We start from the raw sequence: 14101 nt of genomic DNA on the forward strand, positions 1-14101 counted from the left end.
TGGCACTGGTGCAACTATTGCTGGAATAGTGTCCAGTTCTGGTGCTCACAATGCAAAAAGGATGTTGATAAATTGGAGAGGGTTCAGAGAAGAGCCATGAGAATGATTAAAAGATTAAAAATACCTTACAGTTATAGACTCCAGGAGCTCAGTCTATTTAGCTCATCAAAGAGAAGGTTAAGAGGTGACTTGATTACAGTCTATAAGCACTTATATGGGAACAAATATTTGATACTGGGCTCTTCAGTCTAGCAGACAAAGGGATAGCATGATCCAATGGCTGAACATTGAAGCTAAACAAATTCAGATTGGAAATAAAAGTAAAAAAAATTAACAGTGAGAGTAATTAACCATTGGAACAGTTTATCAAGGGTTACAGTAGATTCTCCATCACTGGCAATTTTTTTAATCATGATTGGATGTTTGTCTAAAATAGGAATTATGTAGGGGAAGTTATTTGCCCTGTGTTATAAGGGAGGTAAGCCTAGATGATTACAATGGTCCCTTCTGGCCTTGGAATTTATAAATCATGGCAGCATTTCCAAATTGAAATGTTTGGTTTTGGCCAAAATATTACAGTATTTGTTTTTTTATGTTTTTGTTTGTCTTTTGCCAAAAAGTCCAAGTTTAAATAAAATCCATTGTTTAATCAGCTGTAATTAATACCCGACATAATGCAGCTGTGGAGAAACCAAGAGGTATACCTGAGTGGATGTGAAGAGAACTGCTATATTCAAATGCAGAACGATTAAATTTAGGTAGGCTTCAGCTGAAGTTCAATAGGCAGTATATAACATTATAACATATATACCCTTTGTGTTGTCAGAATAGGTACCATCAAGGGTCGGCAGCAGAGTTGGTCAAAATTTAATTTCTGTTCCATGGGAAATTCCAACATTTTGAAATGTTTTTGTCCAAAAAAACTTTGACATTTCCCACAACATTTTTTTAATTGAGTCAATCTAAACATTTTGATGAATTCTAAACATTTCATTTTGATTTAGATTTTTAAAGTTTTTAAAAAGTTTAAAAAAATAAAATAAATTTCAAAATGTTTTCAAAAATGAAAAATTGAAATGTTCCATTCTGGTAAGTTTCAACATTTTGATCTTATCAAAATAATTTTTTCCCCCATTTTTATTCCAAAACAAAATTTCATCAAATTCAACACATTCCCAGAGAAAGTTTTGATGATGAAATGGCATTTTCACACAGAAGAATATGTAATTGGAAAATTTTAGACCAGCTTTAGATAGCAGCTATGTTCTTGTTATGAGGAACAAGAAGAATTTACTGTATCTATAATGTTATTTTTTTTTTATACCACAAAGAGCAAGCAGATAATTTGTTAGATTCAGAGGACCAAAGAAAGAAAAAACAAAAGTCAAGCCTCCATAAGAGCGCATGGGGTGTTTTTCCACTCCTGCAGTCTGCAATGAATTGAACACAAAATGGCTGCATGTCTCGGTAGACAACAGCATCCTCAGGCCTGGTCTACACTAGGCGTTTATGTCGAAGTTAGCGCCGTTACATCGAATTAACCCTGCACCCGTCCACACTGCGATGCTATTTAGTTCGACATAGAGGTCTCTTTAATTCGACTTCTGTACTCCTCCCCGACGAGGGGAGTAGCGCCAAATTCGACATGGCCATGTCGAATTAGGCTAGGTGTGGATGGAAATCGACGCTAATAGCTCCGGGAGCTATCCCACAGTGCACCACTCTGTTGACGCTCTGGACAGCAGTGCGAGCTCGTATGCTCTGACCAGCCACACAGGAAAAGCCCCGGGAAAATTTGAATTGGAATTCCTTTTCCTGTCTGGCCAGTTTGAATCTCATTTCCTGTCTGGACATCGTGGCGAGCACAGCAGCACTGGCAACGATGCAGAGCTCTCCAGCAGTGATGGCCGTGCAGTCTGTGAATAGAAAGAGGGCCCCAGCATGGACTGATCGGGAAGTCTTGGATCTCATCGCTGTGTGGGGCGATGAGTCCGTGCTTTCCGAGCTGCGATCCAAAAGACGGAATGCAAAGATCTACGAGAAGATCTCTAAAGACATGGCAGAGAGAGGATACAGCCGGGATGCAACGCAGTGCCGCGTGAAAATCAAGGAGCTGAGACAAGGCTACCAGAAGACCAAAGAGGCAAACGGACGCTCCGGATCCCATCCCCAGACATCCCGTTTCTATGAGGCACTGCATTCCATCCTCGGTGCGGCCGCCACCACTACCCCACCAGTGACCGTGGACTCTGAGGATGGGGTAGTGTCCACGGCCGGTTCCTCGGACATGTTAGGGGACGTGGAAGATGAGGAAGGAGATGAGGAGGGCGAGGCAGTCGGCAGCGCTCACAACGCTGATTTCCCCGACAGCCAGGATCTCTTCATCACCCTTACAGAGATCCCCTACGAAGCGTCCCCAGCCGTTACCCCGGACACAGAATCTGGTGAAGGATCAGCCAGTAAGTGTTGTAAACATCTAAACATTTATTTTTAACAAAACAGGAATATTAACAATTTAAAGAATGGGTTGTTCATGATTAGTGTGCCCTATGCGCTTAACGGTTTAGTCATGGGCAGTGCAAGTTTTGAAAAAAAATCTAGCAATGTCCGGTTTTCAGTGATTGTCCTGCACAAGCCGCTCTACTGTTTATTCCCTGCTACTGCAGCTACAGTAAAATGCGGTCTATATGTCCGGGGATAGAGCAGTAGTCCTCCTGGGATATCTCCACGAAGCTCTCCTGGAGGTAACTTGAAAGCCGTTCCATGAGGTTCCTGGGGAGAGCGGCCTTATTGGGTCCTCCGAAGTACGAGACGTTGCCGCGCCACGAGACTATCACGTACTCGGGAATCATTGCTCTGCATAGCAGGGCGGCATACGGCCCTGGTCTTTGGAGGCTTTCCCGGAGCATTCTCTGTCTGTCGCTCTCAGAGATCCTCATCAGGGTGATGTCGCCCATGGTGACCTGCTTTTAATTAGGTAGGGGAATGTTAGTGTTGGGACTGCTTTCCCGTTCCTTGACAGAACTGTAACCGCTGGTTTTTAGCCACGCGGTGGAGGCGGGAGAGGGGCAGCCGAAAGGGATCGTTCCCGGGGACAGCCGCGAGGGGGTGGGACAGGGGCAGAGTTCCCGCTTGCCGGATTGCTGGCTGCAGGAACTGACATAGCTTTAAATGTGAAATGAGGCCAGTGGTAATCTAAAAGTTTTAAACTGCCACAAGTGTACGGCTTACCATGTCTGCCTGCAACAGAAATTCCGTTGTGCTGCCCCGCTTCTCAAATGTGCTGTGCAAGACCCCAGGCACTGAATGCGAAGGCCGAAAATTCGACCTTGTGCTGAGTGCGCATGTGATAGGTGCTGTGCATGGTCTTGTTCACAGAGAAAGACTATGTTCTTTGTTCACAACTACATTTTTCTTTCTGAGGAATTCACTCCCTTTTTCCCATTTCCACAGCCCCATCTGTGACTGTCTCACAACCTAGCCTGGAATCACACTCCCAGAGGCTAGCGCGGATTAGGCGTAGGAAGAGGAGGACACGGGAGGACATGTTCTCTGAGCTTATGGCCTGTTCCCAAGCCCAGGCAGCACAGCAGACCCAGTGGCGGGAGAACTTGACCCGAATGCACCAAGCCAACATGGATCGGGAGGAGAGGTGGCGGCAGGAAGACCAGCAGGCGACTCAAACGCTGCTTGGACTACTGAGGGAGCAAACGGACACGCTCCGGCGCCTTGTGGATGTTCTGCAGGAACGGAGGCAGGAGGACAGAGCCCCGCTGCAGTCCATCTATAACCGCCCTCCCCTGCCACCAAGTCCCATACCCACCTCACCCAAAGTGCAAAGAAGGAGAGGCGGCAGAGTCCCTGCTAACTCTCACTCCACCCCTGCAGAGAGCTCTAGTAGCAGAAGGCTCTCATTTCCCAAAATTTGAACAGTTCTTTCCTTCCCGCCTGACACAAGCCCCCGTCCAAGTTTCACCTCCCAATGCCATGTGTAGTTGATAATAAAAAATATGTTTCTGTAAACTACTGTTTCAATCATGTTCTTTTGGAGGAGGATGGGAAAGGGGGTTGGTAATTGGACAGGACAGTCACCTTTGGCAGGGTACATAGTCGGGGGCAGGCACAGCAGCAGGGCACATACACAGTGCAGTGATGCAGTGACTAGTTACCCTGGTTAGTCTGGGAGGTTGTTTTCATGTTATGTGGTGGGGGGTGGGTTGCTCTGTGACTTTGTGGCAGGGGAGGGCAGTTACAGATCTTAAGCGGCGGTCCTTAGGCAGGATCACAGAGCCACACAGCAGGGGATCTGTAACCGTCCTCCCCCTGCCACAAAGTCACATAGACCCCCCCATACACACAGTCCCGATCAGGAGGGGTGACAGGCTCCGTTGAAACAACCATCCCACTGCAGCGGAGCCTGTCAATCCTTGAGTTTAGAAGCTGCATTCGCGTCACTACACTACACCCGCTCCGCACCACAGTCTGCGTCCCAGTTTTAAAAAATTCCCGCGAAAACAGTATTAAAGAAAACGGTGTGCTTTAACAAAGTTGAACTATTTTTATTTCGCAACGTGTGTTGGAAGGGGGGTGAAGGGGGTATGTAACTGGATAGGATAGTCAACATTACCTGGGTAAAGAAACGGGGGCAGGTTTAGCTTCTCAGTACACAAACTTTAAAGTCACAGGTTACCCTGCTCACTGAGGAACTTTGCTTTCAAAGCCTCCCGGATGCACAGCGCGTCCCGCTGGTCTCTTCTAATCGCCCGGCTGTCTGGCTGTGAGTAATCAGCAGCCAGGCTATTTTCCTCAACCTCCCACCCCGCCATAAAGGTCTCCCCCTTGCTCTCACAGAGATTGTGGAGCACACAGCAAGCTGCTATAACAATGGGGATATTGGTTTCGCTGAGATCACAGCGAGTCAGTAAGCTTCTCCATCTCCCCTTGAGACGGCCAAAAGCACACTCCACCACCATTCTGCACTTGCTCAGCCGGTAGTTGAAGAGTTCTTTTTCAGTGTCCAGGGCGCCAGTATAGGGCTTCATGAGCCAGGGCATTAGCGGGTAGGCTGGGTCCCCGAGGATGACTATAGGCATCTCCACATCCCCAACAGTTATTTTGTGGTCCGGGAAGTAAATACCTTGTTGCAGCCGTCTAAACAGACCAGAGTTCCTGAAAACACGAGCGTCATGAACCTTGCCCGGCCATCCCACGTAGATGTTGGTAAAACGTCCCCTGTGGTCCACCAGTGCTTGCAGCACCATGGAAAAGTAGCCCTTTCGGTTAATGTACTGGGTGGCCTGGTGGTCCGGTGCCAGGATAGGGATGTGAGTTCCATCTATGGCCCCACCGCAGTTTGGGAATCCCATCGCTGCGAAGCCATCTATGATCGCCTCCACGTTTCCCAGGGTCACTACCTTTGGCAGCAGTACATCAACGATTGCCTTGGCTACTTGCATCACAACAACCCCCACGGTAGATTTGCCCACCCCAAACTGGTTCGCGACTGACCGGTAGCTGTCTGGCGTTGCAAGCTTCCAGAGGGCTATGGCCACTCGCTTCTGTACACTCAGTGCAGCTCGCAACCGGGTGTCACTGCGCTTCAGGGCAGGGGACAGCAACTCACAAAGTTCAAGGAAAGTTCCCTTCCGCATGCGAAAGTTTCGCAGCCACTGGGATTCATCCCAGACCTGCAGCACTATGCGGTCCCACCACTCAGTGCTTGTTTCCCGTGCCCAGAATCGCCGTTCCACGGCATCAACATGACCCATTGCCACCGCGATGTCCTCGGCGCTGGGTCCCCTGCTTTCTGACAGGTCCGTGCTACTCTCAGACTTCAGGACATCACCGCGGTGCCGTAGCCTCCTTGCCTGACTTTTCTGTATCTGCCTCAGGGAAACCTGTATGATAAGCTGCGAGGTGTTGAGAGCGGCCACAACTGCAGCGATGGTCGCAGCGTGCTCCATGCTCGCAGTGCTGTGGCGTCCGCGCTGTCAATGACTGGAAAAGTGCGCGAAATGATTTCCCGCCGGCGCTTTCAGGGAGGGAGGGCAGGAGTGATGGACGGATGACGACAGTTACCCAAAAGCACCCTCGACACATTTAGTTACCCAGAAGGCATTGCCGGCTACACCCAGAATTCCAATGGGCAGAGGGGACTGCGGGAACTGTGGGATAGCTGACCACAGTGCACCGCTTCGAATGTCGACGCTTTCACCATTAGTGTGGACGCACAAAGTCGAATTACTGTCCTTAGTGTGGACACACACGTTCGAATTTGCAATATCGATTACAAAAATTCGATGCAAGTAAAATCGAACTACTCTCGTAGTGTAGACAAGGCCTTAGAGATTTAACAGGAAAAAGCATTTAACAGTTATGTAGCTAAATGCACTACAATCCATTAGACAATATCTGTTATTTGTTACTGTTATTGGGTGCAGTGTTGTAGCAGTATCAATCCCAGGATATTAGAGAGACAAGGTGGGTCAGGTAATATCTTTTATTGGACCAACTTCTGTCTGTGAAAGAGACAAGCTCAAAAGTTTGTCTCTCGCCCCAACTGAACTTGGTCCAATAAAAGAGATTACCTCACTCACCTTGTCTCTCTTACTAATATTGAGACATTCATAATATAATTGCACTACAGGATTCAAACATTAGCATAACACAGACAAAGGGGCTGTCCTTTCTATAAAAATTGGCCTCTGCTGGGTGAGATTGGATTGAAGTTTATTTCTTACTCTTCTCCATTTTATATATAAAGGATCATTATTATGACATACATAGTGCTGTTGGTAAAACTTCAGTGACTATATCATGCTAGTCAGACACTCTAGTTTTAATAAGGTAGTCTCTTACACTGAACTAAATTACAGGTTATGCCCACCCAATACCATCCAACATTCTCAGAGCACTTCATACACATGAATGAATTCAGCCTCATAACAGCCCTCTGTGGTGTTATCATCTCATTACAGATGTGGAAACAGACACACACAAAATTAAGCCTGAGGCTGAGGCTTGTGGCACAGCTGGGAGTAAAGCCAGATCTGACTCCCATTTCTTCACTTTAATAATAAAGCATTTTCTTTTTTCTCTAAAATAGGCTTTCAGATGTATCATCATATATACAGTTATTCAGAGAGGTCAAGGCTTCTCTCTAGACTGGGAAAGCCCTAAATGTTTTGCCCTACTTTTCTTCCACTGCCAACATTAAAGTTTCTCTATTTCAGAAGTAAAGTGATTCCAGACTGAAAAATTTTATTTAAAGAGTCCAGCCTCAAAGTGCAATGGTCCCATCAATGCAAGGCAATGCAGAGACAAGGAGGATGGAAGAAAAACAGGCTCAGAAGGAGGGCAAAAAGAACAGTTCATGAACTTTTATGCAAACATTTTCATACAGTTTGTGACCATAGATTTGACATTACAGTATTTTCCATACTAATTGTTTAGTCAGCTGTAACTAACACTGGAGGCAAGTTAGTACTTATGCAAATCTCTCCAATTCCACATGCCACTTCAGCCTAAAACCATTCAGATATTATAATGCTGTTTAGATGATATAAATCCATTGCAATAGGGCTTTTCTTTCCCCTTTGTTGCTTTTTTGCTTCACTCTAAACCACTTCACAGGAAACTTGCATGCTACAGCCACTCTCAGTATTCATTGTAAGCCATTCATTTGGGTCTATTTGATTTCATGGGGACAAGTATAAGTCAACACTCTACATTGGGTGGGAGCAATTAGAACTGAGTGGACCTTGAAGGGTTTAGCTCACATAATCCATTAATCTGACCTTGCAGAATTCATTCACAGGGATTGGAAGCAGGCCACCTAATGCACATTACATTCCAGGTTCAAGTTCTGTTGAAGTCCAATCATCGGAGAACTTCCACCCTTCCAAATGCCACCTCTGTTGCCCCCAAATTCCCTAAAGCCTGCTCCTTCCCCACTTCCAACCTCTTCTTTGTGTCTTGGATGTGACCTGTCCCCATGTACCACTGTGGGTCAGGAAGGCTGCTCTGTTATCTTCTGTCTGTGAAGATGAGGATGCCAGGAAAGGACTTGTTCCCCCTCCTCTTCAATTAATGATCTAAAGGGAGTCAGAAAGTACCTGCCCCTCGTTTGCACCCAGCAGAGTGAAGAAACACTCCATTCCTGCTGCAATGCCTCAAAAGCTAAGCAGCAGCATACCATCAGTGTAGGCTGCATTTTCAGTTACACTGAGCCTTGGCTACACTCGCGGATTCACAGCGCGAGTGTAGTCGCGCCACCAGTGCTGCGAGCGCTTTCTCGCAGCGCTGCAAGTACTCCACCTCTCCGAGGGGAATAGCTTGCAGCACTGCAAGCGAGCGTGCAGCACTGCAGGCGCTGATTACACTGGCGCTTTACAGCGCTGCACTCGCTGTGCTCAGGGGGGGTGTTTTTTCACACCCCTGAGCGCAGCAAGTGCAGCGCTGTGAATTGCCAGTGTAGCCAAGGCCTAAGGCCCCTTTACACCACTCTGGCACTGTACTGTGTTACTCCCACTCTAAGTGCCATGTATAAGGGCCTTATTATAAATTAGAATGGGGCCTTAACATGGTAGCTGTATTAGGTTTCTCTAGAGATTAGTATGTGTAAGTATTATGATGTAATTTTTCATTTCAAGATTACATACTACTATTTCCAGGACCCCAGCCTTCAGTGGACAGGTTGACCATAAACAGGTTCACAAGACAACATGGTGCATGAAGCAGGAATACTGAGATTCTCTGTCCCACTCTGGACCAAGTTCTACTCACAATTACAGTAAAGTAAATCCAGAGCAACTCCACATCTGGATTTACATCATTGTAACCAAAAGGAAATTGTGGCTCTTGGCACATCAACTGCATGATGTGTAGTGAATGAGGCAGCGGTATACTCACTGAATAGGGAGGAGAAAAATAATATATTTTTAAAACTAAGGGCTCAGTCAGACCTTTGGATGAGCCCAGAGTAAGAGGTTGTATATTACTGCATAGCCCCAAGAACAGTTTAGGAGGAAGATTATGACTGAAGAGTCACAATTCATAGAGTTTAATGCCAGAAAAAAAAACTTTTATGATCATCTAGTTTGACCACCTGCATAACATAGACCATAAAATTTCACCCAGTCATTCTTGTAACACGCACATAACTTAGATTCTCCCTCCCAGTTCCCTCACTGCTCTAGAAAGGGAGTTAATTGCTCTGAGTCTATGCCAAGCACAGCATACATGCACTGGGGCAGCTATACTGGCTGGTGAGTTGGGGTAGCTCCACCCCCTCCCACCTACTTGCACAACGGTGGAGATATAGCAGCTTTTTGGAGCCTTCTTCCCCTCTATGATGGGGTCCCTCTGCTCCCTTCCTCTTTGCCTCACACAGACCGCTGAGTGAACTTCTCTCTCGTAGATACCACCATGCAGTTTATTTACAGAGTTTCACTCCACCACCTTTTACATACTAGTGCAGTCACAGTATTTACAATGTTATCCAGGTTTTCTACCCCTTCTCAAAAAACAAGAGGGAGGCAGGGAAGGCGTCTTCTCCCACAGAGCTTCCTTTTGTAAGGCCCAGCCAGCCAATTCTCACCCTCACCCAACCTTGCCCTCTCGCTCCTCTCCTTGTTAATGGGCTAATTAGCACATTACCTTCCCAGATCCATCTCATCTGGTAATCAGGAACTTCTCTCCTTAATCCAGCCCTCCCCAGGGCCTAACTGTTAAACAGTGACCAGCGTACTGGTTCAGTTGTCACACACCTCTTCCCCTTGCCTGCCAGAAAGGTATTTCTTTCCCCCGACTCTCCTGCCTTTACCAGAGGTGCTATTGAGCTTCAGCCTTTCTTTGCCCCCAGGGTGATCATCTAAGATTCCCTTTTAGGGTCCACCCATTCTCCACCCACAAAAAAAAATCACATTTCCTGGGTGGAGGTCACCCTCACAATTCCACTTTGGTCCACAGGTCCTCACACCAGGGATAACCTGGGAGTCCCCTCGCCACATTCTCACCCTCTGTTTTGTGCAGGGGTCTGCTGGTGACCCTTCTCCTCCTGGTTACCTATGGTCACTTGTCCTGCAAATCCTCCAAACTCCTCTTTGGATTCCCTCCTCCTGACATTAGACAGCCACTTGACTGCTGTTAACGAGCTCGGGTTAGCTTTATCCCTGAAACTATTTCCTTGTCTTTTTTTCCCCTCCCCCTTCATCTCTAGGGGTACTCCCCTTTCTTTATTTTCTCTTTGGCTTGTGTTCTCCTGTCTAATATTTTCTAACCCTTCTATATTTAATGGCTCTTTTTCCTTTGCCATGGGTTTCATTAGTTCCCTCTGGGATCCTGGACACCCCTTTAATTCCCTAATGGGAAGAGTTTAAAGCCTCTGCTTAAATTGGGGGTGGCAGTGACCCATCCACTATCCAACTCACTTCCTTTTAATCTTCTCCCAAACTTCAAGGGGCACCTATTCAATGGGGCAGAGTTTCTTATCCCCTCCATGTATACACTCAAGTCTCATTTTTGCTCCAGGAAGTATCCAATGGGGTTTCACCAACTTCCCCCTTATTAGTGAACAGTGTGAGGCTGTGTCCACCTCTTTAATACCTCCTCCCCAACATTACAGAAATGGTCAGTAACTTCCTTCTTTCTCCCTGCTTTGAAGTCCCAACCCAACCACAGAATTCTGTAAACCCACACTCCATATACAGCAATCTCTTTGTATATGTTCCTGCCACCCACACAGCTAACACATGACAGCCCTCAATCCAGATGGTGTTCCCTGGGCCCTTCCCTGTTAGTCTTGGCACCCTTTCTGACTGTAAGTTCTCTGGTCTTCCTTCCCACATCTGGTCCCTTAAACTGCTGTCCTCCACTGGGAATGTCCACCTCTATGAACTCTTCTGTTAATTTAACTGCTGCATCTAGGGTAATGGATTGATGCCACCTGACCCATACCTGGGTATTCTCCGTGAGACTGAATGAACTGTTCAAGAATAACAGCATCTGTGATATGGCCCACACTTTGGGTATCTGGCCTCAATCAACATTTGGCCCAGGCTGTCAATTTTCAGGCAAATACTCAGGGCTATAATCCCCCAGTCTATCTAATGGTTCATAATTCTTACTGATACTTCTCTGTGGAAAGGCCCACCAAGTCTAGGATGGCCACTTTAACCACTTTGTAATCCCTTGCCTGCTCATCACTGAGAGTCATGTAGGCCACCTGAGCTTCCCCTATTAAATAGGATGTTTGCCATAGGGCCCAGATTCTCTTATTCCATCCTGCCCCAATAGCCACTCTCTCAAATATGACCAAAACTGTGTTGGGGTCATTTGCAGAGGCATACCCCCTGTGCTTGGTTGCCAATCCCAGCTGCAGGACTCATTGCACTTTATAGTAATTGATGCTGAACCTGGTCTCATTCCCTTATAAATTCCTGCGAGCTTTTTTGCTGCTCAGCCTGCCATGCAAGCACAGACAGTCTCTCCAAATTGCGGGACTACAGGAAGGTCTACAAGGTTTTCTGCATTTCCTTCTGCGGTTCCACCAGCCATTGTAATATCTCCTCCTTCTCCCAGCCTGTCAAACCATTACAGCAGCTCCCCCATCAGGGTCTCTGTCTGCATGGATAAATGCAGGATCCAAACAAGTACCCACGTGTGATGGGGTCCCTCTGCTCCCATCCTTTCTGCCTTGCACAGACTGCTCAGAGACCCTGTAAATCCCACTGTGCAGTTTATTTACAGTGTTTCATTCCACTACTTTTTACATACTAGTGCAGTCATAGTATTGACAAGGTTATCCAGCTTTTCTACCCCTTCTCCCAAAAAAGGGGGGGAGGGGCCAAGAGAAGTAGGGTGACCCGACAGCAAGTGTAAAAAATCAGGATGGGGAGTGTGGGGGAAGAGGCACCTATATAAGACAAAGCCCCAAATATCAGGACTGTCCCTATAAAATCAGGACATCTGGTCACCCTAGGGGGAAGGTGTCTCCTCTCAGAGACCTCCCTTTTGTCAAGCCCTGTCTGTTCTCCCTCCCCATCTTCCACTTCCTTCCTGTGCTCTTGTATTCAGTCTTCTTATTAATAGACTTATTAGTTCATTACCTTCCCAGCCCCAATCTGATCTGGTAATCAGGAACTCCTCTCCTTAATCAGGCCCTCCCAGGGGTGGGGGCTGTCCAACTGATTAAACACTGACCAGAATGCTGGTTCAGCTGCTGATTCCCAGCAGTCTGTTACACCCTCTCACATGGCTATCTGTAATGCAGGCAGCTGGCCCATGCCCTACGCCACTATGATAGATTGACCACAATTTAATCCTCTATTTGCAAATATGTAATTTTTTTCTATGGAAATAAGATACTGATTTTCAAATATTTTTAAATAAATTATTTTTAAAGTGCTGGAAGATGGAGTACTGACTGTGTGCAGTCTTCCTTTCACCTATCATTACACTAACGCCTAGGAATCCAACCAAGGACGAGTGCACCATTGTGTGAGGCACTGAACAAACATGTAACAAAGAAGACAGTCTCTGCTCCAGAGATCTCACCACTTGTATGACAAACAGGATGCAACAGGTGGACAAAACAGATGGCGGTGGCCCGCAGAATAAGAAACAATAAAACACATTAAATTTAGCTAAATAGCTACTTGAAAATAAATGCTACACAACTTCTTCATTCACTCTGAACCATCAAACCTTTACACTTACTGAGGCAGAGCCCTGGGCTTGGTGGATCCCTTTGCAGGGTCACAGCCTCTCTTTTAGGCTACAACTACCTGACACCTGAGCGGTGTGATTCCCAACTCGCGTACACATACCCACACTAGCTCTGTTTGAGCTAGTGTGCTAAAAATAGTAGTGTAGCGACAGTATCACAGCAGGCAAGCAGTGGCATGGGCTGCCCCAAGTACAAACCCACCTGGACCTGTGAGTATGTACTTGGGGCAGCTAGCCCAGGCTGCCGCTCACCCCAGCTACCATACTATTCTTAGTGCACTAGCTTGAGCAGAGCTAGGGCAGCTATGTCTAAGCAAGCAGGGAATCACACCCCTAGCTCAAATACAGGCATAGACCAACTGTACCTTGTGTAGGAGTCATTAACAGTTACCATGCAGCAGTATCTGAAATCCTAATAAATCCTTAGAGCCCCGACCGGGGTTATTCTATCTACTACCCAAGATCCACAAACCTGGAAATCCTGGACGCCCCATCATCTCAGGCATTGGCACTCTCACTGAAGGACTGTCTGGATATGTGGACTCCCTACTCAGACCCTACGCCACCAGCACTCCCAGCTATCTCCGTGACACCACTGATTTCCTGAGAAAACTACAATGCATTGGTGACCTCCCAGAAAACACCATCCTAGCCACCATGGATGTAGAGGCTCTCTACACAAACATCCCACACACAGATGGAATACAAGCTGTCAGGAACAGAATCCCTGATGATGACACAGCACAACTTGTTGCTGAGCTCTGTGACTTTATCCTCACGCACAATTATTTCAAATTTGGTGACAATATATACCTCCCGACCAGTGGCACCACTATGGGCACCCGCATGGCCCCACAATATGCCAACATTTTTATGGCTGACCTAGAACAACGCTTCCTCAGCTCTCGTCCACTCACACCCCTTCTCTACCTACGCTATATTGATGACATCTTCATCATCTGGACCCATGGGAAGGAGACCCTGGAAGAATTCCACCATGATTTCAACAGCTTCCAACCCACCATCAACCTCAGCCTGGACCAATCTACACGGGAGGTCCACTTCCTAGACACCACAGTACAAATAAGCGATGGCCACGTTAACACCACCCTATACCGAAAACCCACCGACCGCTACGCCTACCTTCATGCCTCCAGCTTCGACCCCGGACACACCACACGATCCATCGGCTACAGCCAAGCGCTGAAGTACAACCGCATCTGCTCCAACCCCTCAGACAGAGACCAACACCTACAAGATCAAGCATTCTCAAAACTACGATACCCACACAAGGAAATAAAGAAACAAATCAACAGAGCCAGATGTGTACCCAGAAACCTCCTGCTACAAGACAGGCCCAAAAAAGAAACCAACA

The 14101-nt window shown here is 46.9% G+C and overlaps 2 protein-coding genes across 4 annotated transcripts in view; one reads left to right on the forward strand and one right to left on the reverse strand.

Moving 5' to 3' along the window:
- Positions 1-14101, reverse strand: part of KCNC2 (potassium voltage-gated channel subfamily C member 2) — a 159514-nt gene that overhangs the window by 83471 nt on the left and 61942 nt on the right. The gene's annotated exons all lie outside the window — the stretch shown is intronic.
- LOC135973898 (uncharacterized) lies at positions 1734-4023 on the forward strand. Its single transcript, XM_065559230.1, has 2 exons — positions 1734-2459; positions 3454-4023. Exons 1-2 carry the CDS (start codon positions 1883-1885, stop codon positions 3927-3929), a joined length of 1053 nt encoding a protein of 350 aa, XP_065415302.1. The 5' UTR covers positions 1734-1882; the 3' UTR covers positions 3930-4023.

The sequence above is a fragment of the Chrysemys picta genome, chromosome 1 (assembly GCF_011386835.1).
Source record: "Chrysemys picta bellii isolate R12L10 chromosome 1, ASM1138683v2, whole genome shotgun sequence".
NCBI lineage: Eukaryota > Metazoa > Chordata > Testudines > Emydidae > Chrysemys > Chrysemys picta.

Coding starts and splice junctions, on each gene's coding strand:
- LOC135973898 (XM_065559230.1), top strand. CDS start 1,883: ATGCAGAGCTCTCCAGCAGTGATGGCCGTGCAGTCTGTGAATAGAAAG. Junction 2,460..3,453: donor ATCTGGTGAAGGATCAGCCA/GTAAGTGTTGTA, acceptor CCATTTCCACAG/CCCCATCTGTGACTGTCTCA.